Consider the following 19,222-nt stretch of genomic DNA (forward strand, 5'->3'; position numbering starts at 1 on the left):
AACTTTCCGAGAGGAGCGGGAAGCGGAAATTCCGGACGAAATCAATTTTGATCCCAGACCTTTTGCAACGCTTCCTTTGACAGTCTATCAAATCGAGCAAAAATATGTTTTTTTCTTCTCTGCTTGTGAAAAAATATCATCACGGGAAGAGAATAAAAATCCACAGCAATTAGGCGCAGAGCACGGTGAGAACCCCGAGGGGAATTCGTGTGTGCGAAGTTGATTTACATTTTCATTGGTTTCCCATAAACTCAAAACAATCGAATTAAAACAGGCACCCACTCGCCGCAGCACGGCCGCACAGGTGCAATTAAAATTTAGAAAATGATGATATATCCACGCAAATAAATTCCCAGGCGTTATCTGCGCGGTAATTAATTTGGTCGCGCGCTATCGGAATCACATAAAATTGTTGCCGCACGCAAGCCTTAATTACCGACGCGTCAGATAACACACGAGCGAGTCGCGTTTTTAACGACAGCGTCTCCAGAATTAATCGCGAGTGAAATTCAGTCCGCGTCCGAATGATCTGAAGGAGCAAATTAGTTTTCTCTCTTTACGACTCGGGCGAGAAGGTAATAGATTTCGCGTCCGTCGCGCGCGCCTTTGTTGCTAAAGGGGGAAAAGGAGCGTTCGCCCGCGGCCGTCGTAATATATTACCTAAATCGAACGCAATTGCAGCCCACTTTATTGCAGCAAATCCACATTCTTCACGCAGCCGTGAGTCAGGCGCAGATTGGCGTCTTTTTATGCGCGCGTCAATGACGATTTGTATGCAGGCGGACGTGCTAGAAAACGCGCGCCGGCTGCATTTCGCTCGGCTTGTGTGCAATAACGAGAGACGACCAAGTACCAAGTCGACCGTGTGTTTGCTCTCGGATTTATTTATTCAGTGCCAACGAGAAAAAGTACTTGTTGGAAACCATTATAAAAACCTAGTCTTCCCAGGTAAGATGTTTTAAAGAGGTTGCAGGAAAATAATGAGCTTGAATTGCGTCGCATTAAATGATCTACGCATCAGTGCACCAAGTGCCGAGCATCAAATGTTTTTTTTTTTAAATTAGTCGTTATCTACTCAGACCAAAATTGCAAACACTTAGACGATTTTTCGGGTTTTACAGGCGGTAAAAATTGGCCGTGGATCGTCACTAAAATCGAATTTTCGAAGTACTTCTCAAATTTGAACCGGAATCTATTGTTTCTTTTTTTAATTTTGATATAGCCATCTTGTTAAGAGCCAAAAAAATTACATTTTTTTTATTAAAAAAGTACTTTTCTGGTTTTTGAAAATATTTAAACGTCCAAATCTCAGCTTCTGATTGTCAGATTTTCAAAACCCACACACCGCAAGACTTGTCTTAACCTCCCCTACATAGCCAAAGTAGTTTAAGGGTTACAACGCTTCAACCCCCTTTTTTATCTTAAAAATCGTACAATATTACAATTTTTTGTTGTTTGCAACTCACTGCGTAGCGGACCTTAATTTTTATCAGCCTGAAACTACTTGAGCTATCTAGAGGGGATCATGAAGAGTCATATATAGTGTTTTGGTTTTTGTAAATCTGATTATTAGAAACTTAGATTTAATTTAAAACGTGTTTTCTTTCGGATACCAGCATAGTAAAAAAGTCTCGGGTTCAAAGAGTCGCTTTAATACTAAAAGTGCATACTACTCGATTAATATTCACATCTCGTGATGCAATTTAGTAGTTTCAAGCTGATAAACACAAAATTCTAAGTGCAAACAACAAAAATTGTAAAATTTTAAGTGTTATAGGATGCAAAAAGGGAGGTTATAGTCTACTTTGGTCATTAGGGGAGATATTTGGTCAAATGGGGTCCAGTTTCAGTAAAATCAAATTAATTAAGACCCTCAGACCCTGCCAAAACTCTCGTTGACATCATTTATTTAACTTACCTCGCAATTGGAGTGGCTGATGTTGCTCAAGTTCAGCTTAAAGACGCGGTCCCTGCAACACAAAAATTAAAAATTAAGACGCACATTCCTTTCAACCATTACGTTCGAGAGGGGGAGAAAAAGAGCCGCGAAATTTTCCACTAATTAAAACTACGGTTGTTTGCTTAATCCGTCTAAAACGCAATTTGCATGGGAGACGCGTAAAAATGAAGCAGCCTTATCAAAGGGCGCCAGATATGAGGGATGCAGCGTTACGCCAAAAGCACCGCCATTACCGCACGACGACACACCAAATTAGGCCTGATATTAGGCAGAAGGATCAGGGGGGGTCAGCAAATAAAGCGGTGGCACGACACAACGGAGCCGCCGACGACGTCTGAAAGGGGAGAGTTGCGCTGCGTGTCGTTATTTTGGGGACATAATGTTATTATAATATTACGATCTGTCCCCGCTAAAGGGGTAGTTTGCCGAGATGAGATTTTCTCTGGAGCGTGTCACGCAGGAATATTTACACACTCCTCTCTCGCTCTGCTCAAAAATTTTGCAACACCCTTATCGCAGCCCAAATGGCACTGGCGCGGAGTAAAAAGTTATGCTCTCAGTTGGCGGTTGCTCTAGATTTTCATCTTTTTTCCGGGTTGTGTACGAACATTGCACACCTCACTCTCCCTGGAAGCTAACATAAAAATATGTGCGAAATAGGTCACCGAGTTCAAGATAAAGAGCGCCAAATTCTTCTGTTCGAAGTGAATGCATCAGAATAAGAAGTTTCAGTCTGGAATTAGCAGACGACGCGATTTACATTTGTTTATGAACAAAATGCAGCCCGGGTTAAACCAGCCTCAATTTTTTGCTGTCACCGGGTGAGATGTGGCGCACAGGAAATGGGCTGCGTGTCGGCCTAATGCACATAATACCTCTCCGGTAATCTGGCTAAAATCATGCTTCATAGCGAGTCTAAAAACAGCCCGCTCCAGCAGCAGCAGCAGCAGCAGCAGCAGCCTTAATTAAAGCTCGAGAAGTGCGCGTGCGAGATGATATTACACTGGCAACCAGGCGGGCACCGAAATCGCGAGTTCATCTCTGCTGGTGCTGGGTCCTTCCTTAAAAGCATCGCGGCCGCATCAAATATTCAAACTGAGGCCTGATTTTCATCATCCAATTTTATGCCGCTTATCGCGCCCGCGCCGGCTTCGAATATGCCGCTTTGATCATTATCTCCAATTAATTTAGCGCTCCCCTCGCTCGCCAAAATTTTCTTTCCAGCGGCTCGGCACAAGTTTTAAGTATATCAGAGCTTACGTCTTCAGGCCAACAAGTTGGCGCCGTGTTTGCGGAAAAAGCAGCCGCGTTGAATACGCGAGGGAAAATACACGAAATAGCAGCGAGTTGCGATGGGCTTCTTCTTTTCGCCTTGTTTGTTCAGCCAGCTTGCAATGGTTGCCGGCAAGTGCGAAAAAAGTTGACCGCTCGCTCGCTCTCTTGCTGGCTTCCTGGCTGTTTTGTGTCATTTTCCGCACCTCTCGCAAAACGCTCTGAGAAAATTGGCCTTCCTCGGGGGTAGTTTGTATTGCAGACAAGCATTCTGAGATTGCTGCCAAAAGATTCTACTTCTCTCCGTGCAAACTTCCATCACGACGGCGGAGAATACGAAAGAGAGAAAGAGAAAAAAAACGACCGCTTTACAAATTGGCCCTGCCAAGATTACTTCTGCCATTTTTAGTGAAACATGAGTTACAATTCAACGCAGTTTTCGCCACTATGAATCTTTTGTTTGATTTTTTTGATCGGTAGTAGGAACAAGGCGAAATAATGATTGGAGCAGAAAAGGACCAGCTCCTGTTACTGCCCCGCTCCGGGGTCTTTTTATTGAAATTCTAGACATTCATCCCATCATGAAATCGATTTACGCTTGCTGGAAAGCTTTCGTTTTCCTCCTAAATCCAAATGGACACGTTATTGTAATGCAAGGATTAAAATGTACAAGCCAAATCATTGTGAAATGAACACCTCTCTACTAGTGGAATGCTTGTGGTTGAGTTATTATTCCTATGAAAGCCGCAGCACTTCTGAATTTTACAGAAATTAATTAAAAAAATTATAAACCACGAGATTTCTTGCAACCGCTATATTTATGTCACCGCACCTTTGGTATTGCGTGCTGTCTGTGGAGGGCGACAGTTTATAGTTGTCTCCTACCAAATAGGATTAGAATTATACTGCTCTCTTCGTGATGCCGGACGAGTAATTGAACAAAGCTCGCCCGGCGGCTGTTACTTTCGATTACGGGGCGTGCGGTCATCGCGGCGAGCGAGCGCCTGCATTATTGCTCTCTGCCGTTTGTTTGCGAGTGTGTACGTGCGCCAAGTGTAGCAGTATTTGCATACAATTGCAAGGCTGGAGTGGCGCCGTCGCTAAAAACAATAACACTGCATGCTCACCCCCTAATGCTCTCGTGTGGGCAGCATAAATCTGAAATCCATTATTCTGCGCGAAGGCAGATGTTGCTGAGCAGCTCGACTTGCTCTCATAATGCTCTTCTGATGGATTGACCGCCGCCTGAATTCTATTTGTGCTGCACTTAGTGTGCACAGAGATTGTTTAACTTGATGGAAACCCGATTTAATGTATTTTACGACCAACTGATTGATTTTAAATTACCTCTGGGGTGAATCAGTTTGATCTTACTTTATCATGAGTGAGTGGCTGCTGATGTCGAGACGCCCCACTTAACTATTCAATTACGTAAAGCTCGAAGGGCGTATTTTTAATCGATTCTTGACATTAGGCAGTTTCAGACCGGCAAAAAAATCAAGTAATTTTTGGTCTGACCAATCAGAGAAGGGAGCGGTTCTCTGCGATTGGCTAACGCTGGCCAAAGATCGAAACAGCAGCGCCACAGCGACATCCAGCAGGAGCGAGAAAGACGCTTATCCAAATTCTTCTTTGGTGACCCCATCAGATCAGATGCACTATGTATTTTTGTATAAATTTACACATTGTTCACCCACGCCAGCATCACGTTTCCATTAACTTTTATTATTTTTTACTGGTTGCTTTCTGAATTCTGAGCACAATAATCCGTTGAATTACAAATTCCACGTGTGCGAATCTTTAGTGCTTAACACTTTGCCGGTTGAATGCACATACCTGCTCTTCCTCTCGCTCACGTCGGCGCGAGCATCTTTTGTGATTGGATTTTATTGTTTTCCTATATGCGAGCGGCAGCAGCGTAATGTGTGTTCTTGGCAGCAGCAATTTCATTTCAAAGGAGCTAATGCTGCATCATCACGACTATCAGTGAAAATTTATTGTCTCCCTGCAATTCATTGTTCGTGCTGCTGAGTGAGCTTTTTACTGCATAAAGGGAAAGGTGTTTTCGAGCGATAAAGAAATTTAATAATTCTAGAGAGCTGGATGCACTTCAAAAATTGACATGTCGCATTAGTGGATTAGGCGGTGTGTAGTCGGAAATAGTGCGCCGTCTAGTACATCCATCAGGACTGTGTGTGCGCGCGCGTGTAATGTTATGTTTGTACCCTGGCGGTACTTGCTTAATTGCCGGCGTGACAATCTAATTAATTAGTTGCGATATTTGCACGCCTGCTGAATGTGACTGCTTACTGCACAGTTTCTGCTTGATTTATTCGCTGGTTGTCGACCGCGCGCGCGATTGTGTGCTCGCTGGAGCAGCCTAACACGTAGGCACATCAAAGTGCAAAATTTGCCATATAGCTGCTTTCACGTTTCAGTGCGTTCCATTGGGCTGTCTCCAGTTTCAACTTGCGATCAGGCGCATCTTGAGTGTATTAAACAAGTACCAATCAGATTGGAACTGCGAGACTGATAATTAATTGCAGATAGACTGACTGAGGAATGCTGACGCAAACAAACGTCACATCAAATGTGTACCTGCGCCTCCAACTCATTAATTGAATTTACCAGCAGTTCAATGCAATCAAGCCGAGTTTGCTCTGTGTATACATACAGGTTTGAGTGCGCGATCATTCGAGTGCACCGTCTGACACCTGTCAGTGCCGAGTTGGCAGCAAACAGCGGACCGTTTGCGCATCACGCACACATCCTCCTCTCCTAACATAATCTTTTATTAGAAACCTGAACCGCATCACACCGCTTTTAACCCTTCCTCCCGCACCCGCGCGCGTCTGCGGGATATCTAAACGTCTCGCAGCTTGGTAAATATTTATGTTATTATTCCTCGAAAGGGGTGGCGAGCCATCATAATATCACGTTTCTCCTCCAACGCCACCCCCGCGTGCAATTACGACCCTCTTTGGCACCCCACGTGTCGGAGAATTTTAAGTAGGTGTGAATATGTGAAACACGACACCGGACAGAACAAAAAAAATCCAGCCTCCCATTGAGCTTTATTGTGCTGGTAACAAAAGCCAGAGGGTGCAAAAATTTGCTCAAAAACCGGTAGTCGGGTGGCATCAAATTCACCTGCGGTGAGTGCGGTGTCATCTGCAAGTCTGCTTTTGAAATTCGACGCCCGTCCGCAGCTTCCTCTCCGCGCCGAGAGAGATGCTGGGCAGGGTGAGAAAAGAAAGAGTGCTGCCGAGATTTCGGTGTTGTAATTAGAGGAGAACAATATACCTGAGCTTTAAGGCTTTCGGCTTTCTCACACACTTAATCGAGCTGCGGGTGGTCTGAGGACAAAGCTTATCTAGATAAAATCGCAGCACGCTCTGCCCTTATCGCAAAATCTAGGGCACAGTTTTTCTAGGAAATTAAATTCGGAGAATTAGGCTAGGAAGTGGACGTTTTGAGAACACTAATCTGCGATAATTGCTCAATTATTCCCGATAAAAGAGCGTGCAGCGATCCAAGATTGCGCTGCGGGAAAAGTTCTTTCTTGGAGCCGAAAGAAAACTTTTTGAGTGGATGTGACAGCGTTGCTTTCGATACAATTCAGATCAAGAAGCCGATGCCGCCGCCGCCGCCGGGAGAACACAAAAGTTGGGCGCAAACACCTACTTACGTCGGTAAGTGCGGTCGGTTAAGTGACACCGAAAAACTTTACAGCGCACTTTACCACCAGCACGACGCGGTCAATAATCGATGAGTGTTGCAATAAGTTCGGAAATAACGCTACCACTTTCCGGCAGGGCGCTTTTTAATTTTGAATGTCGAATGGTGCGCAGGGTATACGACGAATGCCGAGAACGGCAGCAAAAAATCAATTTGGCGCCAGAAATTAGGAGCGACCTATCAGGCGTGATGGAGGCGACGATCATTTGGCTCTGTCAAATCTCGAAAAATTCTCTTTCCGCCGTGCAGAGCAGAGCAGAGCAGCGGCGCTTCATCATTTGCAGCCGTCAGAGCTTTAGGGGTTAAAAATCCATCAAATGGATTCCAACTACACCACTTCTGATAATCCAGCCGCAAATTGCCTCGCATTAGAAGACGGCTCCGCGCGCGCGTGCAGCCGATTCCACCGGCTCGGCGACGAATAAAGCAAGTTAAAAATGGAGCAGCCAGTGAGGCGCGAAATTCGGTGCGCGGCGATTTTTATCGGCGGGAGAGCTGCTGGCTTTATTTCAGCCGGATAATTCCATCACTGCGCTGATGCTCTTTACGCGCGTGCTAGCTGATAATAATGCGATAATAAACTTTTCCATACTGCTCGTGAAAAACTTTTAATCATCTTAATTCAAAATCTCACGGCGCCGCACGCCAAGGGAACGCGTGGGCGGCAACTTTCTTCTTTTCCTTGGCGGGCAATTGAATGAAATTCTGTCGGCTAAGTCACCGACGCCAAATCACATTCGCCTTTCATAAAGTGGATAAAGCGGTGGCAGATTATCATAAAATTGACTTTATTAAACGGCTGCCTGCGTCGTTGGACGGAGATTCGGTAAATGCAACTCCAGAATTAGCCTTTTGAACGAGAACGCGGATGAATAAAACATACCGGGCTTCTCTCCACCCAAGGAAAGGAGGCGTCGACGGCACTTAATTATGTTACTGTGAATTGAAAGTCGGTCGGAGGAATATTTATTTTTTTATGCCCAGCAGTTGAAATCAATTAACGCGGAACACGAGCTCTCAACCCTTTCGGGAGAAAGTGATATTAAATTCTATGGGAACCGGCGCAACTGTCGTTGGCGATCAGACACAATTATTAGGCGGCGAGGCGTGCGCCGTCGGATGGTTGGACCGCGTAATTTTTACTTTTCCAATTTCCCGATTTCCAAAGCAGCTGCTGGCTCTCTCTTGCCAGATAAATTTTAATCAAGTCGCCCGCAGCGGCTGGTTTTAATCTTTAATTACGGATAAGTACAATCGCATGTCCTTTTTAATTAAAAGCGAGAGTGTGGGCCGTGGAGGCGGCACCGATTGGGCACCAGCGAATTCGCCGTGTTCGCTGGGCTGGGAATGCGAATGGAGTGAGATATATTCCGCTGCGCTGTCGAGGGAATCGCATTTCACAGCCGCTCTGCGTGACTCGAGCCAATACATAACACAAAGGTACGAAAACCGCCTTGACACAAGACGGAATATTATCAGGTGACACCTGCGCCAATAAAATCGACAACACAGCCGGTCGGTGTATCTCGTTTCGCCGTCGACAAACACGTCTAATTTCCTCGTTCCCCTCTCGAGGGGAAAAATCGGAAATTGCATTTTGCAAAAAAGAGCCTAGGAAACATCGCTGGCTGTCACGGATTATTAAAAAAGATGGCGTTGAAATATCACTCGACGGACCATTGTGCGACTAATCTATTTGAGCAGGAGAATGCCACACCGTCTTTGGCAGAAAAGGAAAGGCGAGAAGAGAGAGATGAAGGTGGCAAAAATGTGGTTTCGCCCGCTGACAGGACAGTCGGCAGGAAATGGAGCCGAATTCAACGGGGCTTTTAGACGTTGTGCTCTTTTTGCGGAGCGCCGGGAAATCCAATATTACTGCTGTATGTGTCGCCGGCGGTTTATATGATTGATATACTAGTTCTGTGCGGTCGACAAGATATACAAAAATATATCAATTTTCACATTGTGCGTGAGACAAAATCTCTCCCACGGTATAGGGCTAATTGTTAGCAAGCAGCGCTCAAATTAATTAATTTCGGAGTGTCTGCCCATTATCAACGGCGATGATTGATTGCAGCACACGCACGCAAGGGATGAGAGGCTGAATGCAGGCAGCAAAAAATAAGAAGCCGCCCGACGACAGCATGCTGATACGCAGCGAATGTCATAAATCCAACAGACGCAGAAATACATATACATCAAAAAAACACAAAACAGTCGCGTCCGCCTGCAGATACATATTACTTCTGCGTGCGTATAAATTCATCATGTGCTGTCCGATCCGCTAATTGAATTGCGCTTTTCGACCGAAACGAAAGCCAAACTGCAATTACTTTTCTTATTTAGAGTGCACACACATTTCTTTCCGCCGCCGGCGTGTCTGCTGCAGATGACGAATGTCTCTCGCCATTACGTTGTTCTGCTGTCAAATTGCGCGGAATAAACTTTGCAATTTTTCTTCCCGACGACACATTTCATCTCCGCGGAAAAGCCAGAAGGAAATCGACTGCCGCCGCCGCTGCTCTTTTTCGCCGTAATTAAGTGTGAAAACGCATCCAGTCGGACGGAATGCCGCTTCGATAAAATTTCTCCGCGCGAAGAACGCGGAGCCCGAGATAAGAGGGAGAGAGAGAGAGAGAGAGAGGGTGTCTGGTGGCCGCCCTGTTTGAAAATCACTCGCCACGTGGAAGCTTGCCAAGCCGGGCCGACTTTTAAACTCGTAAGTAGCAGTTTAAAATCATGGCAGGGCGCACAACATCGTGCCCTCGAATCCTTTTTATATAGGGTGACATTCAAAAATCCCCCTTGGCCGGATGCGAAATGTCACAGCCTTTCCTCGCCGATACATTATATCGAGCACAATAAAGCCGAGTCTCCCGAGAGGAGATGACCTAAATGTCGGCGAATGAGTTTCTCGCGGATGCCCATTTCCATTGTCTGCCGCGCCGCAGGTGAAAAATGGCGCGTGTCAAATAACAGGTGGGAGCAGCGAAGACATAAAGTTCCTTGGAGAAATTAAAACGATAACTCTTCGAAAGGGCTAATCTGCAGCTGGAAGCTGGACGCTGCTGGGAAATTGCTCCTCGCAAGTGCAGTGCTGACTGGAAAAATATACAGTTCGATGTCGTTCTTTATATAGCTACCGTCGTCTCAGTCGGGAATATAACATATATATTTGAAAAGGGGTGAAAGACACGCCTTAAAAACGCACATCAGCGAGGAATTTTAATTAGCTCGATAATGATGTGTCGACTTTCATACTTGAGATGTCGGCGCGGCGCCACAAACGCCAGCGTGATCAATGCGCATCACGCCACATTGGAGAAATCCGATTACTTGCGCAACAAATATGCCGAACAAAGAAAATGGAACGAGACTGTGATTCGCTGGCATTATGCTGCTCTTGTTGTTGCCATTATGAGAAAAGTTTCGAGGCGTATGTGTATTTTGATAAATAAATAATGGCAGAGAGCGTCTCTCCTCTTTCACTGCGACGATATTTATAAGCAATACGCGCCCCGGAGAAAGAACGACTTTATGTATATTTGCCGGAAAAGTTGGGACTTGCATATGTCACGAGAGAGTGTATACAAAAAAAAATAGGAAGAGCATTATACTTCTCTACTTCTCTCTCTCTCTCTCTCTCTCTCTCTCTCTCTCTCTCTCTCTCTCTCTCTCTCTCTCTCTCTCTCTCTCTCTCTCTCGCAGACTCGTGTAAAAATTTTCAAGAGAGCAGAGCCGAAAATGGCGTTTCTGCAACTTTTAAAGTATCCATTAAAGTGTGTGGCTTTTACGGCAAAAAAGAAGCTGCGGTGCTTTTTCACTCGCAAATCTCCTTTGTTTGCTTAAACAACTCCAGCGACAGAATTTTCTCTCCGAGGGCGCGCGAGCGTGAGTGTGTGTGTGCGGAAAAAGGAAGAAAAGCAGCCAGCCAGCCGCGCATGAATTTTTCAGCCGCGCAAAATGAAGAAAAGAAAGCGCTCGCGCGCGCGCGTGTGTATGTGTGTGTGTGTGTGTGTGTGTGTGCCGAGAAGAGAGGAGGTATTTAGCCGGCAGCGCAGTCGAAATTTCGTCGACAATGACGTAAATTATGGTGGCAGATTTATGCGTTTGACTTGTGTGTATATAAAATGTCGCATTATTACCCCTTTTTCTGTCGGCGCGTCACGGCCCGCCTGCTTGCATGAAGATAAACTACTTTTGTTATTTCGCCCGCGACGGTGAGTTGCCGTTGCGCGTATACTTTTTGGCTGCAAAAGTAAATAATGTGTTTTGGAAAGAAAAGTTTGTCTCTCGCCAGGCCCGCGAGTAACAATAATATGGGAAAATATGGTGGCATATGTTATCACTGCGGTGATTTATTTCCTTCCATGCGCATAATGCCCGGTCCAAATTGCCATCTCACGACAGAAAATGGCTTTGACTTAAATATGGCTGATCTCTCATGCATAAAAACGAGCTCTCCTTTTTGCAAACTCAAACCAGAAGAGTTTCTTTAAAAAGATCTAAGACCGAGACAGCAGCGCCACAACGACAGCCAGCAGAAGCGATTCAAGTAACAAGTCTAGCTGCTGTTGCTTGCGCTGGCTGTCACTGTGGCGCTGCTGTCTCGATCTCTTCCTTCTCTGATTGGTCGTCGGCGTTCTTGTGGCTAGGTTCAGACCGAAAACCGCCAAAGTAACCGTTTTTACGATTTCGCCGAATTTTGGCACGTCGGATGGGTGATTCGGCTGCCTAAGGAATCGATTAGCGCAATCAATAATGAAATTCCAGTGAAATTACGAATAAATAAACTCGCGATCGTTCTACTGAGGGTTAATTAGCTGAAATTAGCTCTTTAGCGTGGCGGCGTTACTTTTGTCGTCGTCCCAGATTCGATCATAAAGGGGCTCTCCAAATGAGCGCACTCGCAAAATGTACGCGCATTAGAAAACGAATTCAATGGCGCAAATCTTCATCGGTGCACTCTTTTAAGTAATTAAAAGCAGGCAAGAGGTCTTTTGTGCCTCACAATTCCGAATTCACAGTTCGTTAATTTCTACGCGGGGCTTACATTTAATAGCAGCTCAGCGGGCAGACACTGAGAACGCGCTCCGCAATGGCGGAGAATTTTAATCAGATTAGACGCTGCCGGATGAGAGAGAAATGAAAAGTTAATTGATAGATTTAAGACGCGTCCCGCCCGCACCTTCCCGCATTTCTTTGTGTCTCGCGATATATTCCTGTTTTATTCACTTGCCCGATCGAAAGTCGGACCGGCGTATTTACACACGACTTCACTAATTAATATCATTAGGTGTCTTCCACGTCCGCTGCTGATTCAGCTGCTAAATTCTCCCCCATTGTCGGCCAGCGTAAAAAGGGTGCGTTCGCCGATAGAACGACTGCATGGCGACAAAAAGAAGAAAGGGGGAATATTATTTCTCGTTTTATTTACTGCCACTCTCGCCGCGGCAGAGCGAGAAGACGCTTGCTTTCTTTCTTTCAGCACTGAAAGGAAATAATAATGAAGTTGATAAGGAAGTGCATTTCGCGGGAAAAAATAGCTCCAGCAGCGACTGCACTCTCGGCGTAATTGCATTTGTCACTTCGTCGCGCGCAGAGTGAAATTTCATTTACTCTTTTGCACCAATTAAATTAGTCGAGTTGATTTTTTATGAACCTTATTTAAAATTAATTTAGTCGTTGCTTGGGGGGGGGGGGGAGTTTAGACCACAGGGAAATTCATAAGCAGCTTTTAGTGAACTAGAGTTGAAGCCTACCAAATCGTATCAAATTGAGTGAAGTGGAAGAACTCTTGAGAACATCCGAGGATACGCATTTCTAACGTGATTCCACTTGACGTCAAAATCTCCGTGAGTGTTAAAATCAATAGCAAAATTATTTGGAATGGTGCGCAAGAGGTTCATCAAGCAAGTACCAACGGGCTTTTCGAAATGCGAACGGCGCACGCACGTGAAATAACGTACGCCTAGCATTAGGGCGGCGAACTCGTGCAGAGTGTTATTGAATTTTGCATGATGAATAGCACGACACGAGTCTAAATGTACCAGTTGCTCGGCAGTTCGTCCCTACAGAATTCTCCGCCATAATCTTAATTGAAGTAAAACTTTTGAGGCGCCGCTCGCTCTCGCACGCACACAGACATATATAATGGCTCGCTGCTCGGCGCGTATTATGTGTGTGTAGTTGGCGTTCTAGAGAGCAAGAAGCAGATACAAAACAAAGTTGGATGCTGCTGAATGAGTGACAAAAGTTTAATGGCACACGCTGCGTTGCTGTGTGACTCGTGCGCTCCTCGCACTCCAAGCAGCTCTAATAAATCGAGTTGCCTGCTAACCGGGCTTATTTCATCCCGGCCGACGCTCTAAGTAAGAGGAGTGCTCTCTAATATTTAATCAGACCGCGCCTCGTTGAAATTTGGGCCTTCTGAGCCGCAGGGCGAAATTTTCAGGGAACAGACAGAACACTTGTGGAGAAGCAATTTACTCGACTATGCGGTTTCTGTGCTCATTGCGATGAATTTACAATCAAAGAATAAATTCTTGTACATTTCACGTTTTTTTTAGAACCTCTGCTCAGCACATCCCGTGGGATTTTATAGCTTATCAGGTCCCTGAGCTAATAACAAGTGGCCCAAAAGGCCCTGCAGAGGAGCTTAGGCCCAAATTGGCCATCTTTTCGGCTCCCCGCACCGAGGTCTTTGATTGAAATGCCAGACATTCGTCCCTAAAGACGCTGGAAAGGTGCAGAAACTAGCAAGTGGCACCTCCTAGCAGCCCATTTCGAGTCAATAAATAAACCAAGTATTGCGGTTTCTAAAATTAAATTAGATCCAAGAAATGCTCAAATATGTCCGATGACCGGTTGAAGAATTTAAAATTCGTCTGTTGGTAGGTAGTGCCCCAATTGGGTGTTGACGACCGCGCTGTTTAATTTACCACGTGCCTGTTTAGGAGTTAGACGTTAATTTTTTATTACGACCGGCTTGACAACATGTGTTTGCACATAGCGTTCAATGCACCTATATCAGATGGAACATAATTAACTCGGAAAGCGGCGGCACACACGCATTATTCACCACTGCACTCGAGGCATAAAACTGTGAAGTGCGCAGCGCTTATCGCCGTCCAAACAGTTTCCATCTTTATGATTGCTAATTTTGTTTTATGGCGCTAGGTGGTGGAGAGGTGGAGGCACGGGGGCTGCTGCCTACCCATTTACGTGCGCGCAGCACCGAGGGAATGCCATAGTGGCGAAATTAACAGGCACGTTCATTACAATAAATCGCATTATTATTGCCGGCAGCGCGCGCGTGAGTACGCTTTTTCACTTTCATTGTCTTTCTCTCTGGCCTGCGACGGTAAAATTTTACGCACGCCTCTGCGTACGCAAACAGTGCCATTATTAGTGCAATATGGCACGTTTTATTATCTCTATCGTGATCTCGTAAAATGCCTGACAAAACATTCCTCCTCCTCTTGCAGCTGCTTTCTTTGCGGATTGATCCTGAGCAATTAGTCTGTGAGGGAGACGCGGATAATAATAAAAATAAACCTCCCCTACCGGCATGATTGCGAACGATCCCGCCGAGTGAAATACGTGATTTGCCTCCCTAAATAAATCCGCAGACCGCGGTGGCCGTAATAAATTTTTATCGCAAACTGCGCCGAAATTCCTTGCAATCTAATTATTGTTTCAAACGAGAAGAGAGGGAAGAAAAAGAAACGCTCCAATCAATCCGTTGAATACTGTGGGGAGGCTGGCAGGCAGCAGGTCGTTGGTATTGTTTATTTCGTATTAATACAGAAAATTGAATCGTTCGCAGTCGGTGAGTCGGACGGTAAATCCCCCAAAACTGGACACTGGAGATTTTCGCCCCAGGCAAAATAGCTGTTACGAGAAAAGCAGATAAGCCGGACGGGGAGTATTTATATTTCTCAGAGGAGTCTTCACAAGAGCAGGAAACACATCTCGAGGCTATTTTTATAAGCGTAATGCAGATGGAATAATAAACAGCAACTCGGGAGAGCGCACGGAGCAGACGAAGAATGAGCATTACTCTGGCTTGCCAACGGAGGACGCGTGTAATGCGCAACGCTTTATACGTGTGTATCGCCGAGGAAGGAAATTGCCGCTTTGCCAAAGGTATTGAACCTTACTTGAGAAGACGCATCAACAGCAATGTCTCAGCGTTTGCTCTGCTTCTCCTTGGAGAATCTTTATGCAGCTTCTTCGATTTTATTGAGAAGGAAAGAAATTCTGTGAAAAAGCTCATAACCGGCTGCACCTGAAGTGGGGTCGGCAATAGAAAATTCATTTCATGGACATTTCAATTAAAGTGGATCGATCCAGGGCGATAGTTGGAAATTATTTCAGTTAGATGCAATAAGCAGTTGATCGATAAACAATGCAATAGTAAAAAAGGACCTTAAAAATTCAAATTTGCAGCGCTTGACCATATTTTCTTGGCAGATTTCGATTCCCCTCTCGATATTTGTCCAACAGCGTATGAAACCTTTTAGGGAACCTCTTTGTTGTGAAATAAAATAAAATTTCAAATAAGGAGACAGTCCTCGCCATTAGAAAAGCATGCTAACTTTGAAGTGAATCGTAAGGGATGAGTTCGTGTATTGGCAACAAAGACTTTCCAGGATTTTGCAGTATCGCTTGACTCGCTTCCGTTGGCTGTCGCTGTGGCGCTGCTGTCTCCATCTTAGGCCAAGGCTACATCCAATCGGAGAGAAGCGCTCCCTTCTCGGATTGGTTCAAACCACCTAAAGTAACGGTTTATACGGCTGCCAAATTTAGTTCCTACCTCAAAATTGGTTTGATATTTGTCAAAAATGAAAATCCAATATAATGAGAACAACAACAACAAAAACTATTTCTGGGTAATATTGACGATTGATGTAAATACGACACTATTATTTTATTCTCTTGGAGATACAAGGTAAATAATGATCACTGCTGTCAGCATTTACAGAAATAGCAAGCAACACACGCGCGTCAGTGGTCTCATATTTCCCCGCATGATATCTGGCCATTGCATTCGCAGTTTACTGATGATTACTGATGCTTATCTCGCACACTCGACACCTCGAGTGAATGGGAGCGAGCGCGGCAACAGTGTGTATTCGTGCGGGGGCCAGTGTGTTTATGTTTACGCGCGAATACAATCTCCACCCATGCATTTGAGGAGCTCAAACAGCGCAGCAACGGGCACTCCGTCGTGTATCACGACGTGAGTGAAGTGAAGGACGGTCGAGAGCAAACACAGGAACTGGAGCGGGATTGAGAGCGTCTGAGAGTGCGCTTTTATGCAAATATGTGGGTCAAGACGCACGCACGCCCGGTGGACGCACGACGTGTGTCCTGCTCTTTTTCATCCCACGTGTATTGGCATTGATCCTCAAGTTAACTTTCGATGGCACGAACGCCACGAAGTTCGTCAGAGCCGAGGGAATGTGATAAGCAACGCCCAACAAATTCAATAAATAAAGAATTGGCGAATCCGTGTACTGTGTATACGTTGAAATACAGTACAAAGTTGAAAGTTTTGCAATAATTATGGAAAATATGGAAGCAGACGCTGTTGCACGTCACTCCGAGGCTTATGCAGACCCGCCTGTCACCGGCACCACGCGGGTTGCATAAATATCGACTGCGAAGGCAGGCAAGCAAAGCGTTCGATCTATCGGAAATTCCTCGGCCGACGTTTAATTACAAGAGCGTGTTTGCAACATTCTTGCCTGCATAATTATAGCTAACCGATACCCGGCGTGATGGAGAGGCACGTTTGGATGGCCATCAGAGAGCGCCGGCCGGGGCGACAGCGGCGGCGGTGGCTCTTACTCTTTTTGCGCGTCGCAGCCAGCCAGCCGCTCGAGGTAAAAGCTTTCAGCGAGACGCTCTTGAATTTTGTGCGATGAATTACACACACTCTCCAAAAGCGTTTCGCACGTTTTAATAAAATGGATGATGAAGTTGAGTTAAATTCTGTCCGCCGAGGTAGTGCGCGCGCTCTTGAGTGCTTCCCCTTTTTCTCCTTTTCGCAAACACGTTTTCTAGAATCGGGCTTCTCTTTTTCTTCTTCTAATACGATTACGGAGCAAAATATTCCCTTGCTTTTTAATTAACAGCTCCTCTTTGACGATATTTTACGGCGAAGGTACTTACATGGCGCCGATGTAGAGAGTGTCGCGCTTCTCGTCCAGATAGAAGGTGCGGTAGTACATCTTGCCGCAGCTGAATTCGCGTACGTGATCTGCAACAACAAGATACAATTTAGAACAAGCACTGCCAATAATCCGATAAATAATGAGAGCGACGAGGACTGGGCCGGCATTGCGACACTCGCCGAGGTGCTAAAAGGGCTGCTGAAAGTGTAATGGAATTTCCCGTCGGGAAAGGAGGACAAGCCTCGCTGTTGTTTGTATGCAACCGCCGGCTCGGTCGGTCGGTCGGTGTTTCGCAACACCCGGAACCAGAGGCAGCATGAATATTTGATGCCCGCGTGCAGAATCAATTTCCCCAAACAGGTGCACGAGGGAGAGCAGGATCGCGTGGCTAAGCGGGGATTCTTCACTTTTTCCATTTTCGCATCCGCCCCAATGTAGAAAGAGATACGATATGGGCGGCGCAATTTTTCGTCGCGCGTTCGTGTACGTGGATGTGCAACCGGTTAGGCCCATCTTGAGCAAACACAATCTCCTCGAGACGTTTTCTGCTTGCTCACCGCGCGCGCGTTGTGTGCGGATACAATATACATGGGCGTGTTTGCGTCGATATGCATGCAGAGCGGAAAGAATAAGGTATGGTGCACTGTCCTTTAGACTTGCTCACAGTTATCAAATTACAAGGAGAGAGTGATTTGCACCTAAGGTTTTCACGAATAAAATAGCCTTGTCTGCTCCAGAGGCAGTAAAATACATTTTTATCAATAAATGAGAGAGTTAAATTTTCTGAAAATTTATTTCAATTTAAAATGTTAAAAAATAAAACTGTTTTTAACGTTGGGAAAGTCTCGAAATGCGAAAATTGATCATCATTGATCGCGTTTCAATTTCCCGTGGTGCAGAGCAGCGAGACGTATAAATTCCACTCTCGGCCCTGTCGCATTTGGTGGGGCGGAGAAAGCGGGCCAGAAAAGCACCTTCCGCTTTCGCGAGCTCTTCTTTCAGGCAGCTCGGTGGAAAAATCCCTGCGCCGTACTTATGAATGTTTCATGTTATCCAAACAGAGCCGTCGGATATTTGTGCTGCGTATATCCGCATTATTTATGCATTCGCACGTATTTGCGCCGAAATTCAATCTGCTTGGCAAAGTTCTCTCAAACAAGCAGTCTCATTATCGCGGAATTACATGGTGCGGCTTCAGATCAAAAGGCGTGCACAAACCTGCATATTTCCCGTGTGTGTGTGCCCAAGCAATTAACGAAGAGCAACGACGATAATACCGGCAAAGTTGAAACAATATTTGCACTTTTGTGTGTCTGCACATGCACTCTCAACTGTGTGTGCTCTTCTAAAGCCGGCTCCTCTGCGCGTTGGCGAGAGGATAGCTGCTTTAATAACACGTGTTTTTCTCTGTGTGCGCACTGAGAATGGGAAGGAATTAAACTTCAAAGCAAATTTATTATTCCTCGCAGCTGCCAGCTCGTTATTCCGTCCGCGCCTTTTTTCGCCCGCAGGATTTATCGTCCAGACAGCTGGAGGTGCGAGCGAACAATTGGAACTAAAATGCTCTTAATCGGCGTGGAAAACAACTTGTGAGACGAATTGCTTCTTTTTACCGCAACTGGATAATTTGTGTGCGAAAAGGCGATACTTGTTCTTGAAGGTTTATATTTGACTCATACTGTGGAAGTTAAATTGAAATGACGCACAAAGTGTTTGCAAGCGGTTTAGTTTATAGAAGAATAAAATAACCAAATGTGAGTTGATTTAACTATGCCTAGTGTAATTTTTAGAGATTATCCTCTAAAACTTGGTTCAAAGCTAAAATATTCCATTCCGAGAAAATCGGACTTTTCACGGGACGAGCAACGTCTACCCAGCACTGTTAAACGTGATATATTTCATCAAAGGGAGCATTTACGTCATGAGCCAGGCAACGTTGAATATAAACTCCAACTCAAACACGAAATTATGGACTGGTTGTGCAAATTTTCGAGAATAATGCCAAAAAACGATTTCTTGGTTAGGTAGCCGAATCACTTAGCAGAAAATTATACACGACGTGCCGAAAATC

General features: G+C 45.3%; 1 protein-coding gene across 6 annotated transcripts in view; it reads right to left on the reverse strand.

Moving 5' to 3' along the window:
• The window catches only part of Sema2a (Semaphorin 2a), a 300,390-nt gene that overhangs the window by 32,578 nt on the left and 248,590 nt on the right, over nt 1-19,222 (reverse strand). For all 6 annotated transcript variants that reach the window (XM_065496354.1, XM_065496353.1, XM_065496351.1 and 3 more), the window contains 2 exons: nt 17,150-17,237; nt 1,919-1,970 (listed from right to left, as the gene is read on the reverse strand). In XM_065496354.1, the coding sequence (XP_065352426.1) occupies nt 1,919-1,970; nt 17,150-17,237 (140 nt within the window). The remainder of the gene's footprint in view (nt 1-1,918; nt 1,971-17,149; nt 17,238-19,222) is intronic.

This window comes from Cloeon dipterum, chromosome X, assembly GCF_949628265.1.
Source record: "Cloeon dipterum chromosome X, ieCloDipt1.1, whole genome shotgun sequence".
NCBI lineage: Eukaryota > Metazoa > Arthropoda > Insecta > Ephemeroptera > Baetidae > Cloeon > Cloeon dipterum.